This window comes from Camelina sativa, chromosome 9, assembly GCF_030686135.1.
Source record: "Camelina sativa cultivar CO46 ecotype springtype chromosome 9, ASM3068613v1".
NCBI lineage: Eukaryota > Viridiplantae > Streptophyta > Magnoliopsida > Brassicales > Brassicaceae > Camelina > Camelina sativa.
The window spans coordinates 35671531-35690721 of record NC_141888.1 but is presented as its reverse complement, the minus strand read 5'-3'; the positions used below and the strand labels follow the sequence as shown (position 1 = coordinate 35690721).

The 19191-nt window shown below is 40.0% G+C and overlaps 6 protein-coding genes across 8 annotated transcripts; 2 read left to right on the top strand and 4 right to left on the bottom strand.

Moving 5' to 3' along the window:
• The first annotated feature begins 346 nt into the window (after nucleotides 1-346).
• LOC104713064 (putative phosphoribosylformylglycinamidine synthase, chloroplastic/mitochondrial) lies at nucleotides 347-5488 on the top strand. The gene is made up of 5 exons (XM_087463730.1): nucleotides 347-561; nucleotides 841-1261; nucleotides 1353-1921; nucleotides 2025-4401; nucleotides 4500-5488. The coding sequence occupies exons 1-5, from the start codon at nucleotides 520-522 to the stop codon at nucleotides 5312-5314; spliced, it is 4224 nt and encodes a 1407-aa protein (XP_087319856.1). The 5' UTR covers nucleotides 347-519; the 3' UTR covers nucleotides 5315-5488.
• A 171-nt stretch (nucleotides 5489-5659) lies between these two features.
• On the bottom strand, nucleotides 5660-8186 carry LOC104713061 (DNAJ protein JJJ1 homolog). The gene is made up of 3 exons (XM_010430104.3): nucleotides 6201-8186; nucleotides 6053-6114; nucleotides 5660-5952 (listed from the first exon to the last, which is right to left on the bottom strand). The coding sequence occupies exons 1-3, from the start codon at nucleotides 7992-7994 to the stop codon at nucleotides 5895-5897; spliced, it is 1914 nt and encodes a 637-aa protein (XP_010428406.2). The 5' UTR covers nucleotides 7995-8186; the 3' UTR covers nucleotides 5660-5894.
• LOC104713063 (uncharacterized) lies at nucleotides 8089-11061 on the bottom strand. The gene is made up of 9 exons (XM_010430105.3): nucleotides 10597-11061; nucleotides 10231-10346; nucleotides 10091-10148; nucleotides 9705-9854; nucleotides 9094-9304; nucleotides 8938-8983; nucleotides 8749-8860; nucleotides 8594-8666; nucleotides 8089-8489 (listed from the first exon to the last, which is right to left on the bottom strand). The coding sequence occupies exons 1-9, from the start codon at nucleotides 10688-10690 to the stop codon at nucleotides 8243-8245; spliced, it is 1107 nt and encodes a 368-aa protein (XP_010428407.2). The 5' UTR covers nucleotides 10691-11061; the 3' UTR covers nucleotides 8089-8242.
• Nucleotides 11062-11084: 23 nt separating this feature from the next.
• LOC104713060 (glycine-rich RNA-binding protein 5, mitochondrial) lies at nucleotides 11085-13611 on the bottom strand. Its single transcript, XM_010430103.3, has 5 exons — nucleotides 13449-13611; nucleotides 12728-12863; nucleotides 12556-12624; nucleotides 12327-12430; nucleotides 11085-11877 (listed from the first exon to the last, which is right to left on the bottom strand). Exons 2-5 carry the CDS (start codon nucleotides 12843-12845, stop codon nucleotides 11332-11334), a joined length of 837 nt encoding a protein of 278 aa, XP_010428405.1. The 5' UTR covers nucleotides 12846-12863; nucleotides 13449-13611; the 3' UTR covers nucleotides 11085-11331.
• Nucleotides 13612-13850: 239 nt separating this feature from the next.
• On the top strand, nucleotides 13851-15366 carry LOC104713058 (uncharacterized). Of its 2 annotated transcripts, XM_087463729.1 has the most exons (3): nucleotides 13851-13910; nucleotides 14020-14853; nucleotides 14947-15366. In XM_087463729.1, exons 2-3 carry the CDS (start codon nucleotides 14090-14092, stop codon nucleotides 15179-15181), a joined length of 999 nt encoding a protein of 332 aa, XP_087319855.1. In that variant the 5' UTR covers nucleotides 13851-13910; nucleotides 14020-14089; the 3' UTR covers nucleotides 15182-15366. The 2 variants fall into 2 exon arrangements, with proteins under 2 accessions (XP_087319855.1, XP_019085311.2); XM_019229766.2 differs by lacking the exon at nucleotides 13851-13910 and having other exon boundaries at nucleotides 13916-14853.
• On the bottom strand, nucleotides 15339-18355 carry LOC104713059 (glycerophosphodiester phosphodiesterase GDPD5). Of its 2 annotated transcripts, XM_087463728.1 has the most exons (9): nucleotides 17815-17951; nucleotides 17658-17761; nucleotides 17089-17267; nucleotides 16799-16982; nucleotides 16608-16682; nucleotides 16392-16501; nucleotides 16053-16271; nucleotides 15804-15959; nucleotides 15339-15717 (listed from the first exon to the last, which is right to left on the bottom strand). In XM_087463728.1, the coding sequence occupies exons 2-9, from the start codon at nucleotides 17671-17673 to the stop codon at nucleotides 15478-15480; spliced, it is 1179 nt and encodes a 392-aa protein (XP_087319854.1). In that variant the 5' UTR covers nucleotides 17674-17761; nucleotides 17815-17951; the 3' UTR covers nucleotides 15339-15477. The 2 variants fall into 2 exon arrangements, with proteins under 2 accessions (XP_087319854.1, XP_010428404.2); XM_010430102.3 differs by having other exon boundaries at nucleotides 17658-18355.
• Between the last annotated feature and the right edge of the window lie 836 nt (nucleotides 18356-19191).

Below are 19191 nucleotides of genomic sequence, written 5' to 3'. Positions count from 1 at the left end.
TCGGCGAAGTCCCATGACATCAATAGGCAATAATAAATACTAATAAGAAAGTTATTGGAAATTTTTAAATCACTAATTAAACTTTTTGGTTATCATCTCTTACAAACATTTTTTAATCCCAGAATTTTAGAATGTGCTATAGTCACAAAATCGAAAATCACTCAAAATAAACAAAAACATGAGAAACAATACAATATTGTCAAAAAAGGAAACAAAGAAGAAAAAAATTAAAGAACATGAGCAAGAAGTGGTACCTCCTAGAAACACTTGAAACCCGAGTTGATGTCGGCCCATTGGACCTTTATTGGGCTAAACTTTAAAAAAAGAATCAGAATTTTGTTCTCCTGTAAACAAAATAAATACCAACAAACCTAAGATTCGTTGAGATGACCAGACAAGAACTGTGTGTCGACTGCCGTACTCTCTCGGAGTCGGAGCTTCTGTCCCGTTAAGACAGCAGCAGAGCAAAAACCCTAAACCCCTTTTTTTCCTCACATTCTTTTGTTATTCTCTCTCGCGATGAATACCTCCCAAGCAACTCGTGCGGCTCTGTTCCTAAACGTAAGTATTCTCTTACTTATTCTTTTCAAGTGGTCCAAGTTTTGTAGCATCTATTGGTTGGTTGATCAACTTAATTACCCTCGTTCTACTGCTTATACTTATCGTGGATTGATTAGTAATAGTGATGATTTCGAACAGTAGTACTATGTTGAGAAGTTGAAGTTGTGTTGATGTTGTATTTGGAGAGAGTTATGCAACTTAGGACTCTAATCTCGTAGGGACTTTATCTTATTTGTCATCCGGACTGTTTTCGTTTTAACGAGTTACTGGTTTTTGCAGGGTTCAAATAGACAAGCGATGCTTTTGCAGCGGAGCTCAACAAGTCAATTGTGGGGTTCTGTTAGAACGAGAGCTTCGCAGCTGTCTCTGAATCGAGCAAAAGCTGTTAGCTTGAGATGTTCTGCTCAACCTAATAAGCCTAAAGCAGCTGTTTCTGCTGGTTCTTTTGTTTCTGCTGATGAGCTACCGAGCTTGGTTGAGAAGCCTGCTGCTGAGGTTATCCATTTCTATCGTGTGCCTTTGATTCAAGAAAGCGCAAATGCTCAACTCCTCAAGGCGGTTCAAACAAAAATCTCCAACCAGATTGTCAGTTTGACTACAGAACAATGTTTCAATATTGGGCTTGAATCGGAGTTAAAAGATGACAAGGTCTCGGTTCTTAAGTGGATTCTTCAAGAAACATTTGAGCCAGAAAATTTAGGTACTTTTTTGCTTCTCATGCTACTTTTTTTCTCTTTGGTTACATAATTCTTTGGGGGTTATCTGTTATTGATGATTGAGTTAAATTTCAGGTGCTGATAGCTTTCTTGAGAAGAAGAAGCAGGAAGGACTCCATGCTGTAATCATTGAAGTTGGTCCTAGATTGTCTTTTACAACAGCATGGTCCACCAATGCTGTTTCAATATGTAGAGCATGTGGGTTAAACGAGGTTACTCGCTTGGAAAGGTCGAGGAGGTACCTCTTGTTCAGCAAGGAGCCACTGTTGGAAAACCAAATAAAGGAATTTGCTGCGATGGTACATGACAGGATGACCGAGTGTGTGTACTCTCAAAAGCTGGTTTCATTTGAGACAAATGTTGTTCCAGAGGAAGTGAAGCTTGTGCCTGTGATGGAGAAAGGTCGGAAGGCGCTGGAAGAAATTAACCAGGAGATGGGTTTAGCCTTTGATGAGCAAGATTTACAGTATTATACTAGACTTTTCAGAGAGGACATCAAGCGTGATCCTACCAATGTGGAGCTATTTGATATCGCTCAATCCAACAGCGAGCACAGTCGACATTGGTTCTTTGCTGGCAACATGGTTATTGATGGAAAGCCTATGGATAAGTCTCTTATGCAGATTGTAAAGAGCACTTGGGAGGTAACAATAAAGGACTCCAGTCAAAAATTTCTCTCAATGTTCTTTAGTTTGAAACTTTTAGTTCAAATTAATTCACTCTTCTCTTTTGTGTTGGAATTTGCAGGAAAATCGAAATAATTCTGTGATTGGGTTTAAGGATAACTCTAGTGCTATTAGAGGCTTCCTGGTGAACCAGTTACGGCCTCTACTGCCTGGTTCTGTGTGCCTACTTGATGTCAGTGCACGTGATCTCGACATATTGTTTACTGCTGAGACCCATAATTTCCCTTGTGCTGTGGCTCCTTATCCTGGTGCTGAGACAGGTGCTGGAGGTCGAATCAGGGATACACATGCAACAGGAAGAGGTTCTTTTGTGGTTGCATCAACTTCTGGTTACTGTGTTGGTAACCTTAACATGGAAGGATCTTATGCTCCATGGGAAGACTCGTCTTTCCAATACCCATCGAACCTAGCCTCACCTCTACAGATACTCATCGACGCTAGTAATGGTGCATCTGACTATGGGAACAAATTCGGAGAGCCTATGATTCAGGGATATACCAGGACATTTGGAATGAGACTACCAAGTGGGGATAGACGAGAATGGTTGAAGCCAATTATGTTCAGTGCAGGGATTGGACAGATTGATCATACTCATATAACTAAAGGGGAGCCAGAGGTTGGGATGCTTGTTGTTAAGATTGGTGGACCTGCTTACCGTATTGGCATGGGAGGAGGAGCAGCTTCAAGTATGGTTAGTGGTCAGAATGATGCAGAGCTTGATTTCAATGCTGTGCAACGTGGAGATGCTGAGATGTCACAGAAGTTGTACCGTGTTGTCCGTGCTTGTATTGAGATGGGTGACAAGAATCCCATTATCAGCATACATGATCAAGGTGCTGGTGGAAACTGCAATGTTGTCAAAGAGATTATTTATCCACAGGGTGCAGAGATTGACATAAGAGCGGTTGTTGTTGGTGATCATACGATGTCAGTGTTGGAGATCTGGGGAGCAGAATATCAAGAGCAAGATGCGATTTTGGTGAAAGCTGAGAGCCGGGAGATTTTGGAATCGATCTGTAAGAGGGAAAGGCTTTCGATGGCTGTGATTGGAACAATTAATGGAGGAGGTCGCTGTACTTTAATTGACAGCACAGCTGCAGCGAAGTGCAGTAAAGAAGGGCTACCTCAACCTTCACCTGCTGTGGATCTTGAACTTGAGAAGGTTCTTGGTGATATGCCTAAGAAGACGTTTGAGTTCAACCGCATTGCTTATGCTCGGGAGCCACTGGATATTGCTCCTGGGATTACATTGATGGATTCTTTGAAAAGGGTTCTGCGATTACCATCAGTTTCTTCGAAGCGGTTCTTGACAACTAAAGTGGATAGATGTGTGACAGGTCTTGTTGCCCAGCAGCAAACAGTTGGACCATTGCAGATCACTCTTGCTGATGTTGCAGTTATTGCACAGACGTTCACAGATCTAACAGGTGGTGCATGTGCCATTGGCGAGCAACCAATCAAAGGCTTGCTTGATCCAAAAGCCATGGCTAGACTAGCTGTTGGAGAGGCTTTGACAAATCTGGTTTGGGCACAGGTCACTTCACTTTATGATGTTAAAGCCAGTGGTAACTGGATGTATGCTGCCAAGCTTGAAGGAGAAGGATCAGCGATGTACGATGCTGCAATTGCTCTATCTGAAGCGATGATCAAACTTGGCATTGCAATTGATGGTGGAAAAGACAGTCTTTCAATGGCAGCTCATGCGGATGGTGAGGTTGTTAAAGCTCCAGGAAACCTTGTGATTAGTGCGTATGTTACCTGTCGAGACATAACAAAGACAGTGACTCCGGATCTAAAGCTAGGAGATGATAATGGAATTCTCTTGCATGTTGATTTGGCTAAGGGAAAGCGGAGATTAGGTGGATCTGCACTGGCTCAGGTCTTCGGTCAGATTGGAAACGACTGTCCTGATCTTGATGATGTTTCATATCTGGAAAAGGTTTTTGAGGGCATTCAAGCTCTCATTGCTGAAAACTTGGTATCTGCTGGACACGACATCAGTGATGGTGGACTAGTAGTAGCAGCTTTGGAAATGGCTTTTGCTGGAAACAAAGGTATAAATCTCGACTTGGCTTCGAATGGAATTAGCCTTTTTGAGACTTTGTTCTCTGAAGAACTTGGTCTCGTGATGGAGGTTAGTAAGAAAAACCTAGACGCTGTGATGGAAAAACTCCGTGGTTTCTATGTTACTGCTGAGATCATTGGAAACGTCACTGATTCACCGTTGATAGAGGTAAAAGTGGATGGGATTACTCATTTGAGTGAGAAAACGTCATTCCTCAGAGACATGTGGGAAGACACCAGTTTCCAGTTGGAAAAGCTGCAACGATTGGCATCTTGTGTAGAGATGGAGAAGGAAGGTTTGAAGTTCAGGCATGAGCCTAATTGGAAACTCTCATTTACTCCTTCCTCGACCAACAGTAACTATATGTCTCAGGGTATGATCGCTCCAATGAGGTTTTTTTCTTTTTCTTTAGTCATATATAGTGCTTATTTTTACTGATGAAAACGTTTTGTTTATTGTCTATGCTCTCAGATGTTAAGCCAAAAGTAGCTGTGATCCGAGAGGAAGGCAGCAATGGAGACAGAGAAATGTCGGCTGCGTTTTATGCTGCTGGTTTTGAACCTTGGGATGTGACAGTGTCTGATCTTCTAGCCGGAGATATCACCCTTGATCAGTTCCGCGGTATTGTGTTTGTCGGAGGGTTCAGTTATGCAGATGTTCTTGACTCAGCCAAAGGATGGGCTGCTTCAATAAGGTTCAACGAGCCTGTATTGAGTCAATTTCAGGAGTTCTACAAAAGACCAGACACGTTCAGTCTTGGAATCTGCAATGGATGTCAGTTGATGGCTCTGTTAGGATGGGTTCCAGGTCCTCAACTTGGCGGGTCACTTGACACGTCGCAGCCAAGGTTTGTTCACAACGAATCAGGAAGGTTTGAGTGCAGGTTCACAAGCGTGACCATAAAGGACTCACCATCCATAATGCTGAAAGGAATGGAGGGAAGTACTTTAGGGGTTTGGGCGGCTCATGGAGAAGGGCGTGCTTATTTCCCGGACGAAGGAGTCTTGGACCATATGCTTCACTCAGATTTGGCACCATTGAGATACTGTGATGATGATGGGAACATGACCGAAGCTTACCCTTTTAACCTCAATGGTTCACCGTTGGGAATAGCAGCTATATGTTCACCTGATGGGAGACATTTGGCGATGATGCCTCATCCTGAACGTTGTTTCTTGATGTGGCAGTTTCCATGGTACCCAACAAGCTGGGACGTTGAGAAAGCTGGGCCGAGTCCGTGGTTGAAGATGTTCCAGAATGCTAGGGACTGGTGCTCTCAGCTTTAAAGTCATGTGTAGTGTTCTTATATCTGCAGGATTATATTGTACGTTTGGTGTTTTGCAGAGTTTTTGAAAGTTGTTGACAAGATCATGTGCTTTTTAGTGAGACTTGATGAATGCTTTTTTGTCCTCCACGCTGTATTCAAACTCTGGAAATTAAGCATGAATTATTCTCTTTAATCTCTGCTTACCCATTAAAAATAAAATCTTTTTACCCACCCCACGAGTCAATTTCTTTGAGAACAATGAGGCATACAAGAGCAGTTTGATGCCAAACATGGGGTTGACAGGTTGAATAGTTAAAACTATTGTTTAGTTATCAAAGAAAAAAATGCAATTCTCCAGCCAAGCTTTGATAGAATTCTTCTCTGCAAAATCATTGCTTCAAACATACAAGCAGTTGGTACACAAAGTTTGGTCATCAATTCGTTTGCACTACAACAATGTCAAAACGTAGCATATTTGCTATCTATCCCCCTTGTTCATTGTGTCCGTGTATAAATTTAATCAAAGAATGCAATTCTCCAACCAATCTTTGGTTCTTCTCTGCATAATCCTTAGATGCACTATAAAATGAGCAAATAGATCATCGGGATTTCACTGTTGCATGACCGCTATCAGCCAAATGCTTATGTAGTTTTGTTCTGCGCATGGTAGATAAATGGTGGGTCAACATTTGCATGATACAACACACTGCTGGAGAATAAGAGAAATGACGAAAGAAAAAATATCTAATGAACCAACCTCGACTCAAACTCCTCCCCACATTTATCGCATTCATTATTACTGTTTTTCTTCGTCGTGCCCTGCATTTTGATATATATATGAGTTCCAAGAATTATCACACCAAATATGTGATTTAGTGATGCTACAAGGGGGAGAAAGATTTTACCTTGGTTTTCATTCCTCTGGTGGATTTCTTTGACCTTGGAACCTTCTTGTAATCCTGCGCCTCCATGTCTCGATTTACATACGGAGTAGTATCATCAGCTTCACTGCTCTTTTCCGTTATTCCGCCATTGTTATTCTTATCCTTACCCTTCTTGCTTCTGCGCCTCCGTCCTGTGCTCTTCCTGTTATCATACTGCATTGAATCTGCATCATCCTTCTGAGCATCCTCAAAGGCTATGGAAGCTGAGTCCGTTGCATTCACATTTTCGTCTGGATCATCGTCATCTTCAGGTATCTGTACTTTGCTGGTATCATCTGCCATTTCTTTTCCAGCATCATGTTTATTTCTCTCCTCCTTCGCTTCTTTATTCTTACCTGTGCTTTTCTGGTTATCAAATTCGCTGAACTCTGCTGTGTCCCTCTCAATCTCGACTTCAACTTCATCTTCTTCTATTGATACAGCATTCTTTCGCTTATTCTTCTGCCCAGATACCATTTTCTTGAGTAGACTCATCTCGTCATCGACATCCTCATCCTCACTTTCACTAGATCCTTTCATATCCTCCTCCGCCCCAAAATACTCATCATCAGTTTCATCAGCTTCACCAGCAACTTCCTCCTCAACATCTTTTTCTTCCCCGTCAATATTAAACCCCTCCTGAAACTTCTCATGCAGCTGCTCTACACTTTCAGGTGGGTCCAATGGCCCATCAATCTCTTCCTCCTCTGTTTCCTCTTCATAATCAGTGAGTGACTCTCTCAACTCCGCCACTTTCTCTTTGTGCTTCTTCGACTGTTCATGGTTTTTCCACTGCTTCTCACTTTTGAACTTCTTGCTACAAACAATGCAATAGAGCTGCTCATTCTTCCTCTCTGCATCATCATCCTCCTCCTCTCCCAACACATTGAACCCTGCCCCTTCCTCCTCTCCCTCTTGAGCCTTTGCCCATTCAGGCTCCTCATAGTTCATAGCTCTCTCCAATCTCTCCTTCTCCATCTTCTTCTTTCTCTCCCTCTCTTCCTCCTTCTTCTTCTCCATCTCAGCATTCTTCTTCACCATCATGTCAATCACTCTCTTGTCCCTCTTCTTCACAAACTCTGCCAAACCCCTCACTGTATCATTATACTCTCTCTTAGCTTTCTTCCTCAGCTTCTTGTTCTCCTCCTCCATCAATCTTCTCGATTTCCGGTTAGGTCCAGCCACCACATCATACTGATCAACCCAGCAGAAATCCATAACAGTGCAAAAACCTAACCAGTAATTATAAAACGCCGTCACCTGAGCGTAAGGACTCTCTAGATTCCCCATAATCGGAGCTTCCTTCACAGAATCCATCCTCAAACCTAACGTTCTCGCGAACTTAATCTCGTTTAGGTAAACACTGTTGAACACATCGTAGTACACCTTGTAGAATCCTTTCCCTGTATCTGAATACCCGGAATACATAGTGGTGGAGAAGAAAGCGAATAGATCCGGAACAGAGCCCCCAGGCATTCCACCTGATTTCGAGCCACCGGCTGAGCCATGGTCTGCGAATAGAATCTGAGATCGGTGAGAATCATACCAGGCTCGTTCCTTGGGATCGGATAGAACCTCGTAAGCGTGTACGAGCTCTTGGAACTGGGCGGTGGCTTCAGCCTCAGATAACCCACCGGCTTTCATAAGCTTGTCCGGATGACGCTGTAGAGCTAATCGCCGATAAGAGGATCTAATCTCGTCCGGCGAAGATTCCTTGCTGATTCCGAGAACCTCGTAGTGGCATCGTTTCTCCGAGCGAGACGACGAAGACGCCATCTCCTTGTTTTTTTTTAGGGTTTAGACTATTTTGTCTTTAGTCTTATAATTAATTTCATTCTTTATCTTCAAGGGCTTAATATAAAACGGAAACTAAAGAAAAAGTATCTTATTAAAGAAAAGATCAGATTGTTGTTGTTAACAAGTAGTAGTATCTTAGAAGAGCAAACAAAACATTGAAGCCATTTTTACAGACAAGTTTCTGAATACTCCTCGCTCTTTCTTTATACTTGGAGAAAAGGATCTCACTAATTCTCACCAACTTCACGTACTGATGAAGAAGAAGATGTTTTCCTTTCTATGCTCAAATTTGAGACGACATTGTTGTTATTGTTACCTTTCTCTCTGAAATTATCTCTAAGGAATTCAACGGCCATGAAGGTGAGTGCTGAGGCTGGAATATACCACATGACCCTTGGGACACTTCCCCGGAAAAAACCCTCTGGACCTTCCTTCCTCCATATCTGTCCAACTGCATCCAGCCATCCCTTGTACCTAAAATTCAACCAGATTTCCAAGTTCAATCTAAATAAGTTCTTCAATCTACTTGGGATGCTATTTAGATGATCATTGGTATCTGTTAAGAACATGAGACATACTTGATTGTTGATCCTTGCACTTGCAGTCTTGTTTTTACAACATCGAGTGGAGTTGTCAGATACGCGCTTAGTCCTGGAGAGACATTAATTTGACATGGGTCAGTATGTTGGATGAGCTATTTGAAACGGATTCTTCTGATTTCATTCTAACGTACCACCAGCTAATCCTCCCAATACGAGACCCTCTATCGAACTGTTGACTCCATATTGTGGAAACTTTTTCTTTCCCTGATCTGTTAAATCCTTTAATGCTTCATAGAACACTACCTGAGAGGGAAAACCGAACGAACATGAGAACAAGGACCCTAAGATGAATGGAGGTAACACTTTCACTCTAGTCATACCATAAGACCAGCAAAAGGCACATCCCTCGCTAGTGTAGACCAGTATCTGCCAGCGGAAGAAGGAAAATAATTATCACATGGGTCTCTTGACACGATTGCAACAATTTGAATGATGTTTCCAATTTGCATCATATAGCCTCAACAAAAATTACATACCCAGCATAAAGTCCTTTAGGCCCTTGATCTTTCCATATTGAGCATCCAGCTTGGAACATACCAGTATAGTAACCATACATGTCACCTCTTGGTTTCACCGGAACACTGTTCCTCGAAATAAAAGAGCTCCAGGAGCTACTAGTGCCCTGAATTTGCATACGCTGCTTTATGACTTCACAAGGAACATATACGAAAGAACCAAGTGTATCACCTGAAACAGGGAAAGACTCATGAAGGGTATGAAAAACATACAGCCACAATATTTCATGATGATATTCACAACAAGACCAGTCAATGACATCTCATGATAGAGTAATAAAAATTGCACTTCTATATATTCTCAAGTAAGCAATCAGCAATTCTTGCAACCTTAATCTTGTGTGGTTTGGTGAAAACCTGGATATTATCTAATAAAGACCCACCATATCCGTAAGGTAGAATCATCACATTTCTGATATATGAATTTTCAGCCAGGTGGTATAAAGTTTCATTTCTGCTGCATGCTTGGCATTCTAAGTCAATTTGCAATTGAGTGGACATATGTATCCCTCCCATCTTTACAATTATTTCAATGATAAGATGACTGTGAGAGAGACAGTTAGATAACCTACCAACAGCTCCTGCTATAAAATGCGCCCAGTGCCCTGCTAAGCTGGGATGAGACTCTTCAATCCATTTCTTTGTGGACTCAATAAAGCCAAAGTAGGTTGCTCCAGTTGCAAGAGATCCAGTGACTCCAGGAGCAATGCCCCTATAAAAGCCTAAAATAAGGTCAGTAGCAATGTATTTAAACAAAAAATAAGAAGCATAGATAGTTTTCTGTTCCAAGTTTGCAGCACAAACAAGTAAAGCATAGACAGTCTGCTGCTTAGAACAATGACAAGTAGGACAGTAAATCACAGATAGGCATGCCTCAAGAATAGAAAAGGGGAATACATTTTTATATATTTCACAAAGAGAATGGAATATATAATACGATCATACTTGGATGATATACCTTTCAATCCATCACCAACCCAGACAGTCCGGAGCATTTGCGGAATGCTCTTTTGCCTCTGAAATCAACAACTAAACACGATTAGAGATGATGATACACTCCCAAAAAGGCCACTGAAAGTGATGTCTGGTTAATCATACCTGAGTTGCATTCATGATAATCTGACTTTGAAGTCTGGTTTTGAGAGTATCAACAGGATGCATCATCCCTTCTCCAAAAGCTCCAGCTAAACCTCCCCATAAGAACTCTCTCCAAACTACATCAACGATTCAATGTGTTGAAAATTAAACTAATTGACCAGACTTGCAACTATTGGATTCCGACGAGATTGAAAAATCAATGCCACTGAACATGATCAACAATCACCAGACGAAATCTCAACGTTTCCGCTAAAAAAAAACTCATGGTTTCAGCGTAATCATGATCATCAATCAAATCTACAACGATTTCCGCATCAACAAACCAAAGAGAACGATGATGGAGAAGAAGAGAGACTCGTCGCTTACCGAAAAATTGATCCGGCGTGGCTTTGATTTCGACGCTCTTACGATAACTCAAAGGAGGTTGCTCATGGCTCGAATCGGAGCTCTTCTTCGCCATTTCCGTTACTGAAGCTTCTCGAACCTTCCACGAGTTTGTTTGTTAGGGTTTATGAGGTTTTAATGAAAGCACAGTTGCGCTTCTCCCAAATTCGCCGTGACCGGCGACGAATACTAATTTGTGAACCGCAACGATTTACTGAAAAACAATTAAAAATATATTTTTTTAATATTTTCAGAAAAAAAAATCTTATGGGTAAAATTGTAATTTTCATCAGTTCATAACTCTTCTCCAAGAAATTAACCAACGAGAGCCGTAAACGACATAATCACTCTTCTTTTTTTTTTTTTTTTTTTTGGGAAAATCACTCTTCTTTGATTTTCAAGTTGCAAACCAGTGTAGATTGGATCGTCTTCAATTTTGAGAATCTTGTTAAATCATTCAATCAGTACTCTTTAGTAGAAGATCTTCAATTGTTATATAAGTTATTACAGTTTTTATTATTTGGCCTCAAATGTCAGAAAACAAGAAAACAAAACGCGACCAACAATAGAGGTTTCCTACATGATAAAACAACCACAAACGTCAAATGTAGATAGATATTAAGAAACTTCCATTAGTTTCAGAACATGACTGAACCCACAAAACAAAAGTTTCAGTAGTGATGCAAACGTAGGAAGGCTCAACATTGTAGAGAAAGACTAGGCTCTCTTAGCAACATCACCATCGTCAGTATGATCAAACCCATCTGGACCATTCTCTGTTTTACCGTTCTCTGCATCACCAAATTGATTGTCACTGCCACCAAATTGTTCATCTCCCCCTAAACCGCTTTCAAGCTGATGATCTGTATCGTTGCCTAATGGTTGGTTGCTGCCAAACTTTTCATCAAAGCCAGCATTAGTGGAGCTGCCTTGGGTAAAGTTGTCACTTCCACCAACACCACCTGCAACACCATATCCGCCCCCACTGCCAAAATTGCTTCCATAACCCCCACCAACGGCATTGCCACCATAAGGAGAGTTACCTCCATAACCACCAGCGTTTCCACCATAAGAAGGGTTCCCTCCGTAACCACCAGCATTACCTCCATAACCACCAGAAGCTCCCCCGTAACCACCGGCATTGCCTCCGTAACCAGCATCTGGAGCACCGTATCCACCACCAGGACCACCGAATCCCCTTCCTCCAAACCCACTTCCTCTTTCGGTTGCGTAATTCACCCTAATTCTTCGACCATGAAGGTCCTGTATGCAAGCCAAAAACAAAAAACAAAAAATGACCAATTGACAATGCTAAACAAAGAAGGTGCAGTTTCAACGTTTTCTGAATCATCTAGAGTCTAGACACAACCTTAATACAAAGCTTTTTTCTTTTGTAGCGAGATATACAATCCAGAAACAGAATGATATATTGCTCCACATTTCAGCTCTTTATTAAGAAAGAGCAAGTCACTGCTTAACGGATGAATTGCATTTCTAGCTAGATGATGACACCTATACTATCTATGTCGCCAACTTTTTGAAAGGACAAAAACTAAAGTGTTCTAGAAACATGAATCGTCAGGGCACAACGATTTTTGAAAATGGTAAAACTTACAGAACAAGAGACTGAGCCAGAAAAGGAAAAGAAATGACAAAGGAATAAGCCACACGACACTTGAGTATCAAAAGACGCTACAACATTTATTTGTTACCTGTCCATCCAATTGCATGGCATTACTAGCCTCCTCGCTTGAAGTAAATGTTACGAAAGCAAAACCCCTTGATCTGCCAGTTTCACGGTCCACAATAATTTTCGCTGCAATTAATAAAAATTAGTCAGCTGCCAAGAGTAAAACGACGAAAATTATTCAGAAGCAAGCAGGAGTTAAAACTTAAAAGGTTAGATCTTTGAAATAACGTAAAAGGAGATAGCTAGCTTACCATCAACAACTTCTCCATATTTGCTAAAAGCTTCTCTTAAGCCAAACTCATCAGTGCTGTAGGAGATACCTGAAGCAACATAGACAATTTTGAGACAAACAAGCAGAGAGAAACAGAAAAAAAAAAAAAAAGAGAGTACTCTCTCACACAACGGAAATAGAGATGTAATCACCTCCAACAAAGACTTTCGACGAAGACATGCAACGGATGGTCTGTAGCATTGAGCTAGAGGCAGTGACATGAGAGCTGGTCTGACTAAATATCCTTCCAACTTTACTTAAGAAAGCCATGTTGAGTAAACACGTATTCTGGAAGCAAACGAAAGAGCATTCACTTAATGGTTAGACAAACTAAGGACATACCAAAATATATATAGCATTTCCCAAAATCCAGAATCATAAGAGAAAACTCATGAATAAATACGTGAGACCCATCAATTCAATCGTCAATAAAAGTAAGAAAAAAGACTTCTTTCACAGAATAAAATCATGCACAATACAAGAAAATTACTAAAAAACTTCATGATCTGTTCTCTTGTTTTGCTATACGTATGAGACACAATATCAGATTACAAAATTTCTAATTCCAGCAACAATCATCAGTTCGAAGGTGAGAATTTCACAACAAGATTAACAAAATCATACAAAGGTCAAAGGTCAACTCACTAAACCTCATAAATCGCGTCAATTAGTAGTCAGAACCATGAAATGAATCACCAATAAACACATCTAAACTCGAAATCAAGCTTGCAGACGAGATTCGTAAACAAAAAATATCAACAAACAGAAAACAATCTAACTTCGGATCAAACAAATGAAGCATCAGAATAAACAACAAAAAAATCGAATCCATCCATAAAAGTAGAAGAATCGACGAGAGACAGTAAAACTCACTCTCTAGGGTTTAACGGAGATGATGATCTCTCTCTGGAAGCGTCTTTCAATTCTCGCCAGTAGTGAAAACCCTGAAACCAAATGTGTGTATACCAGAGAGGCTTATGGTAAAGCGTTTCGCTTATCCTGTCCGTTGATTTACTTTTCATTAATCTTGACCGTTGGTTCGGATTCACCAGCTGATTTGAGTTTTATTTTGACCCGGTTAATATAAACCAATCAAATTGATTCTAAACCGGAAACCGGATTAAAATGATCAAATCTTTTTCATCTTTACTTAGCAAATGGCGAAAAATAGTTTATTATTTTCAGTAAGCAAAAAAAAAAAAAAAAAACTCCTTGACGCGTGCATGTCCCTTTAAACTCTCAATTTCAAAATTCCAAAACCCAAAAAAAAACACCTTCTGTCATTTTCTAAAATTAAATCTCTTGTTGCTTGTGTTCATCGTCATCTTCTGAAACGTAAGGCTGACTAAACCTCTTCGTAAATTGTCATTAATGTTTTTTTTTTTTGTGTTTCTTATCTTTTGATGCATGAAACTGAAATCTATAATTCTTTGTTACGTTGCAGATTGAAAAAACATTGGCAAGAAAAATAGTTTAAAACCCAAGAAACAGATTCTTACGTCGTTGGATTTATCATGGAATCTCAAGAACAAAGTTTTTTTAACCCCACGAATCAAAACGTAGCATCTAAACCTGAGACAGAAGATCCAATCTCACGACTATCTTCTTCTTCTTCGTCGTCTTGTTCTTCCATAGAAGCCGAACCACGACCTGATGAGAATCTAAACAGCAACAACAACGTAGATCAATCTCCTCCGATACAAGTCATGGAGAGATCTACAGACAACACAACAACAACGACAACGACCTCGAGCCCTACTACACCTCCTTATAGAATCCCTTCACATGTATTCGCAAGAACAACCTCTACAGCTCCAGTTGAATGGAGCACTATGTCTAATGAATCTCTTTTCAGCATTCATATGGGCAACAATAGCTTCAACGGAGGAGATTATTTCAAATCGGGCGAGCTCACGTTTCCTCAGCCTCCTTCACCAATTACTCCTCCTTTGAATTCCCCTTCACCATCCCCTCCCCAAAACGCAAACCAAGGAGGAGCCGGGGGAGGAGGAGGAGGAGTGGTGGCTGAGGCCAAAACTCCGGTTGATATAGGCAAAAAAGCAGCTGAAACAGACAAAGCTTACCGCGCAAGTAAAGAAGACGAACAAAAAGCTGCAGCTAGTATAAGAGAGGTTATCATGGCTAATGAAGCTGCTAACAACAACAACAACAACAACAACAACAACAACAACAACAACAACAACAAAACGAATAAACTGGATCGTTCTGTTTCTCGTCGCACGGAAGATTTCAGCCTCAAGTCTTTCGCTTTTCCAGTGTAAGCAATCAAACTTATTACAATCATCTGTTTTCATGTCACCAAATAGAAATGTGTTTTTTTCTCATCTTTTTCTGGTTGCTCATTACGTAGATTGGGGAATGCAGACAAGGGAGGGCTGCAAGGTTCCACGCCTCAAAATAAGCAGAGGAAGCCTTCGCTGCCAGAGACACCAAAGATTTCAAATGATGCGGCTGGTGGAGATGAAGGGTTTAAGAAAGAGGAAGTTCCTAAATCAGTAGCTTCCAAAGCAGAAGCTGATCGTGCACCTAATCACAAACCCAAATGGCTGTCTTGCTTCCCTTGCTGCACAACCTTCTGCGTCTAAATGAAACATCTTTCTGAAGGAATTGAGTTTGATTTGTGTACTATCGTTTCAGTTTGATAGAGAATTCGTTTTCTTCTTCTACGTATTATAGAAGTTTGTTCCAAGATTAACAAAAATCGTTTTTAACCTTTGTGTCTTGTGAAGTAAACAATTACAGTTTGATAAGGTTGTGTCTTTTTTTCTTTGATTTTATCTTCAAGACTCCTCTGCTTCTTAACAATTGTGTTATCATTAAGAATTTATTCTACACAATTAATGGGAAACAATAGGTTTCTGATAGGTGTTGATGTGGAACTTCAAGCCTTTGCATAAGGGAGGACCAATGAGGCAATTTGACTCAGAAGCTGTCGTGGGGACTTGGAGGTATCAGGTAATGGAGATGTCCATTCTTGAAAGTTATGGAGACTGCCTGTGAAATCAGTGAAGAGTCCATCAACTCCAATCACATTGATCCAGTAGTCGTACTCCTTATATGGGTCTTGGCTAAAGTTAAAGTGTATGAATTCGTGTTCATTCCTGTACGTATATGGATGCACCTGAATTTGTAACACAAAGAGCATGGTCAAGAAGTTATTAGCATGTGTAAGTGACTCTCAGTCTCCAGATGAATCTTAAATCCTACCTGTAGATTATGTGTGTGAGCTCTTTTGACCAAATCTGTGGGGGCTATCATATAGTTGTTATTTACTGGAACAACTGTATCCTTCCATGGTCCGATCCCCACAACATATTGCTTGATGTAGTTAAAATACGCATCTGATGTGATTTCTGCGTATGTCTGCAAAGGCAAGAAGGAACATCAGTCACTTTTACTAGAAGCAAAAGAACTTTCAAGAATAAAAAAAAACAATATCAAGAGCAGAGCATTGACCTGGTTAGTGTCTTGTGTTGGCATGGTAACATCGTCTATTAGAAGGACTTTTGGCGAGTCTGTCAAATTTGATATGTACACGAGTGAACTTGGTGCAAACGACTGAATAAATAATGGTTTTTTCAACCACTTCTTGGACAAATATGAGCCTCCATACCCATACTTCTTAAGCGTCTCCACAACTTTATCCTCAAATCTCTTACCACCAGGCCATTTGACCTGCAAATATATAAAAGTGATAGAAGCAAACGGTTAAGGTTTCACCTTCAGGGGAGTGTGAGTCAATCTAAAGAATTTCAGCAAAGTAGGAGTCAATCTTGGAAGAGGATTGTGACTCACATGCTGGTTCATTAAAACAGGATTTTTGATCTCAGGATAAATCCCAACAACTCTTGGAGCATCCCGAGCAATGGCAATGAATTCTTCAAATGTAATGATAGGGTACTTTCCTGCAATACAACAAACAAGAGATGGTCGTGGTTAAATGCTCCCTATACCAAGCGAATTTATAATTTCTTTCAACAGCTAAATCTAGGAAAGAAAGAATTATCTAACCGTTATATTGCTGGTCTCGAAAAGCATATCTCTGTTTTGTACGGAGTGTCTTCAGTTCTTTGAGAGTAAAATCAACTACAAGCAATCAAAGAGGAACCGCTTGTTAGCAAATATCTAATTCAAATAAGTGAATGCTGAAGCAAATGAAACCATGAGCGAGCATCTGTTCAGGAAAATGAAAGGTAACTTACAAGGGAAAAAGCCAGTGACGTTGAATCCTTGCACCTCATATGTCTTTTTACGATCAGCAAACTCCTTGTGGGTAGCAACATTGGTTGTCTCGTCAAGGATAACATCATGGAAACATATAAGCACACCATCTTTGGATGATAAGATATCTGTTTCTATAAAGTCTGTACCCTCTTCAATTGCCCTCTATGAAAAAAAAAAAACAGAAAAGTGGTTTAGAGCAACAATACTCTAGGGAAGAAGATCCATTTCAAATAAGCAGAAGGAGAAATGGATCAAGAAAGGGTAATACCAAGTAAGAAGCTGCAGTTTCCTCAGGGATCTCTCCGTTGGAACCTCTGTGTGCGATGTTATAGGGACGTGAAGTCTGAAGTGGAAGCTTAACAGTTTGAGGTTCTTTACCAGGGAGTGGGTACAATGTCCTCCCAGCACACACAGTAAGTAGAGATAGCCAGATCAAGGGTAAGCATTCTGTAAGTAAGATAACCAATAACCAACCACTTTGTATTACAATTTTACTTATAGCAGAAACAAAAACCAAAAACAGATCAAAAAAAACCCAAACTTTTTTTTAACTTTGTAGTGGACTAGGAAACAAAGCCAATTAAATAGATAGATATGAGACCATATGAGAAATAAACAAATCCAGATTCTTTCTTTCTTCATCTCAACCTAACCTATTGGCTACTATTCAGTTTTATGGATGAGCAAGAATGTCAGAGGGTAAAAGATAATGTTTTGCAAACTGGCAAATCGGCAAATCGAATGCGATATAAGCAATCAATCAAGTTTACAGCCATACCCAGATGGAGAAAATTACAAACAAAAAGACAAAAGGTTGAAATTGACAAGGTAACTTACTTGTAAGAAGAACCATGACGAACTTCCTGGATCGATCGGGATAGCTTCGTTTGATCCGCTTTCTGTTTTTTTTGTTTTTTGTCTCTTATCCGACTCTATCGGTTCTTGTCCATTTACTTTATAAAGTCTGTTTTATAATCTCGATTTTATGTCACACTCTTTCTTACTCCATTGACCTCTCCCTGTCCCTGCGTTTGGCTTAGCCGTTCTTGGTGCGAATATATTTTCATATTCATATATCCTCCTTGTTTTCAATTCACATTCCCCCGAATATTCCATACTAGTTTTTGGTTTATAGAAAGACTTTTTAATTTCCAGATAAAATTATAAGTATGTACTATTTACTAAGCAACACCTCTCCTTGTCAAAAATTGCAAACAAAATCCTCTCGTCTCTTATATTCCCACAAAATTTGGCGATCCATTATCACTTTTTTTTGTTTCACTTTCATCCACAATGGCGTTTATTCGCTTCTACTCAATCTGCGTCTCGCCGGAATATACCTTTTTGACGCCCAATCGGTGTTTCCATCCCCCAGGTAGAACAAGTTGGGTGTACGACTGATCAATCTCTGTTCCCGGTTCATTCGAATTTCGAAAGTCCGGGTCGACCTAATTGATGGACCCGCTGTTTCATGAGGCGGATTTAGTTTTTTTTTTTGGGCGGAGGGGAAAAAAAAGTTACAAAACGGTGGCGTTTGGTGTTGGCGGTAATTCATCGTGTTATATTAAGCCAAGTCAGCAACACAGTTACTGTATTCGTGGAATTGATTCCATTAAACGACAGCGTTTGAAATCGGCACAAGCAAACCTCTCTGTTTCACAGTTTTGCTGTTCAACAGATTTCAAAGGTTTACATCTGTATTCTTCATTATATGTTTGCTAGCTAGTAAGCAATTTCATATGACTAAGGATACACATATCAAAAGATTGTGAGAATTTTCTACCAAAAGAATTTGGCTTTGTTTGGCAATGCGAGTCTTCTTATCATGTGATTCAAAGCAAACGATAGTGATCACTAACGCTACGCATGTCACACGATTTCTAGGTGTTTTTTCTTAACTGAGACTTTGATTTTGTAGATATACAACTATTTCCTTTGAAACATGATCACTAACTAAACCACGCATTATCACTTATCTGTGGAGAAAAGCTTGATGTGGTTTCTGAGAAACTGTAAGCTCGATTAACTCCACTCACAATGTTCATCGCCATAGTCATGGGAAACATTACTTGGAGCCTTGTAAGCTAAACGAGTAAACGAAACTAATCATACAAGCCCAAGTTTAAGATAGTCATCACCCACGATACGCATGTCACATGAGTATTAAGAGGGGGTATTGAACTTGTATTTTAAAAATTTTAGAGTGTTCTTAAAATTCTTTGTTATTCAACTTAGATTTATGTAAAATCTTTTAAAATCTTTTGTTATTCAACTTAGATTTATGTAAAATCATTTAAAATAACTTACAATCTCTTGTTATTTTATAAAACTGACTTAAAATCTACTGTTATTCAAAATTTCATAACTTTTT

Bases quoted from the DNA above. Each gene is read 5' to 3' on its own strand.
- LOC104713061 (XM_010430104.3), bottom strand. From the start codon at position 7,994: ATGGCGTCTTCGTCGTCTCGCTCGGAGAAACGATGCCACTACGAGGTT. The intron at 6,115-6,200 runs GTAAAATCTTTC...ATCAAAATGCAG, and splicing joins CCAGAGGAATGAAAACCAAG to GGCACGACGAAGAAAAACAG. The intron at 5,953-6,052 runs GTTGGTTCATTA...TACCATGCGCAG, and splicing joins GGGGAGGAGTTTGAGTCGAG to AACAAAACTACATAAGCATT.
- LOC104713063 (XM_010430105.3), bottom strand. From the start codon at position 10,690: ATGGCGAAGAAGAGCTCCGATTCGAGCCATGAGCAACCTCCTTTGAGT. The intron at 10,347-10,596 runs GTAAGCGACGAG...TCGTTGATGTAG, and splicing joins CACGCCGGATCAATTTTTCG to TTTGGAGAGAGTTCTTATGG. The intron at 8,667-8,748 runs GTACGTTAGAAT...ATGTCTCTCCAG, and splicing joins ATTGGGAGGATTAGCTGGTG to GACTAAGCGCGTATCTGACA.
- LOC104713060 (XM_010430103.3), bottom strand. From the start codon at position 12,845: ATGGCTTTCTTAAGTAAAGTTGGAAGGATATTTAGTCAGACCAGCTCT. The intron at 12,625-12,727 runs GTGATTACATCT...ATGTTGCTTCAG, and splicing joins GTCGAAAGTCTTTGTTGGAG to GTATCTCCTACAGCACTGAT. The intron at 12,431-12,555 runs GTAAGCTAGCTA...TATTAATTGCAG, and splicing joins ATATGGAGAAGTTGTTGATG to CGAAAATTATTGTGGACCGT.
- LOC104713059 (XM_010430102.3), bottom strand. The intron at 16,683-16,798 runs GTAAGTTACCTT...GATTGCTTGTAG, and splicing joins CGTCACTGGCTTTTTCCCTT to TTGATTTTACTCTCAAAGAA. The intron at 16,272-16,391 runs GTGAGTCACAAT...ATATATTTGCAG, and splicing joins CTGTTTTAATGAACCAGCAT to GTCAAATGGCCTGGTGGTAA.
- LOC104713058 (XM_087463729.1), top strand. From the start codon at position 14,090: ATGGAATCTCAAGAACAAAGTTTTTTTAACCCCACGAATCAAAACGTA. The intron at 14,854-14,946 runs GTAAGCAATCAA...CTCATTACGTAG, and splicing joins AAGTCTTTCGCTTTTCCAGT to ATTGGGGAATGCAGACAAGG.
- LOC104713064 (XM_087463730.1), top strand. From the start codon at position 520: ATGAATACCTCCCAAGCAACTCGTGCGGCTCTGTTCCTAAAC. The intron at 1,922-2,024 runs GTAACAATAAAG...TGGAATTTGCAG, and splicing joins TTGTAAAGAGCACTTGGGAG to GAAAATCGAAATAATTCTGT. The intron at 4,402-4,499 runs GTATGATCGCTC...CTATGCTCTCAG, and splicing joins CAGTAACTATATGTCTCAGG to ATGTTAAGCCAAAAGTAGCT.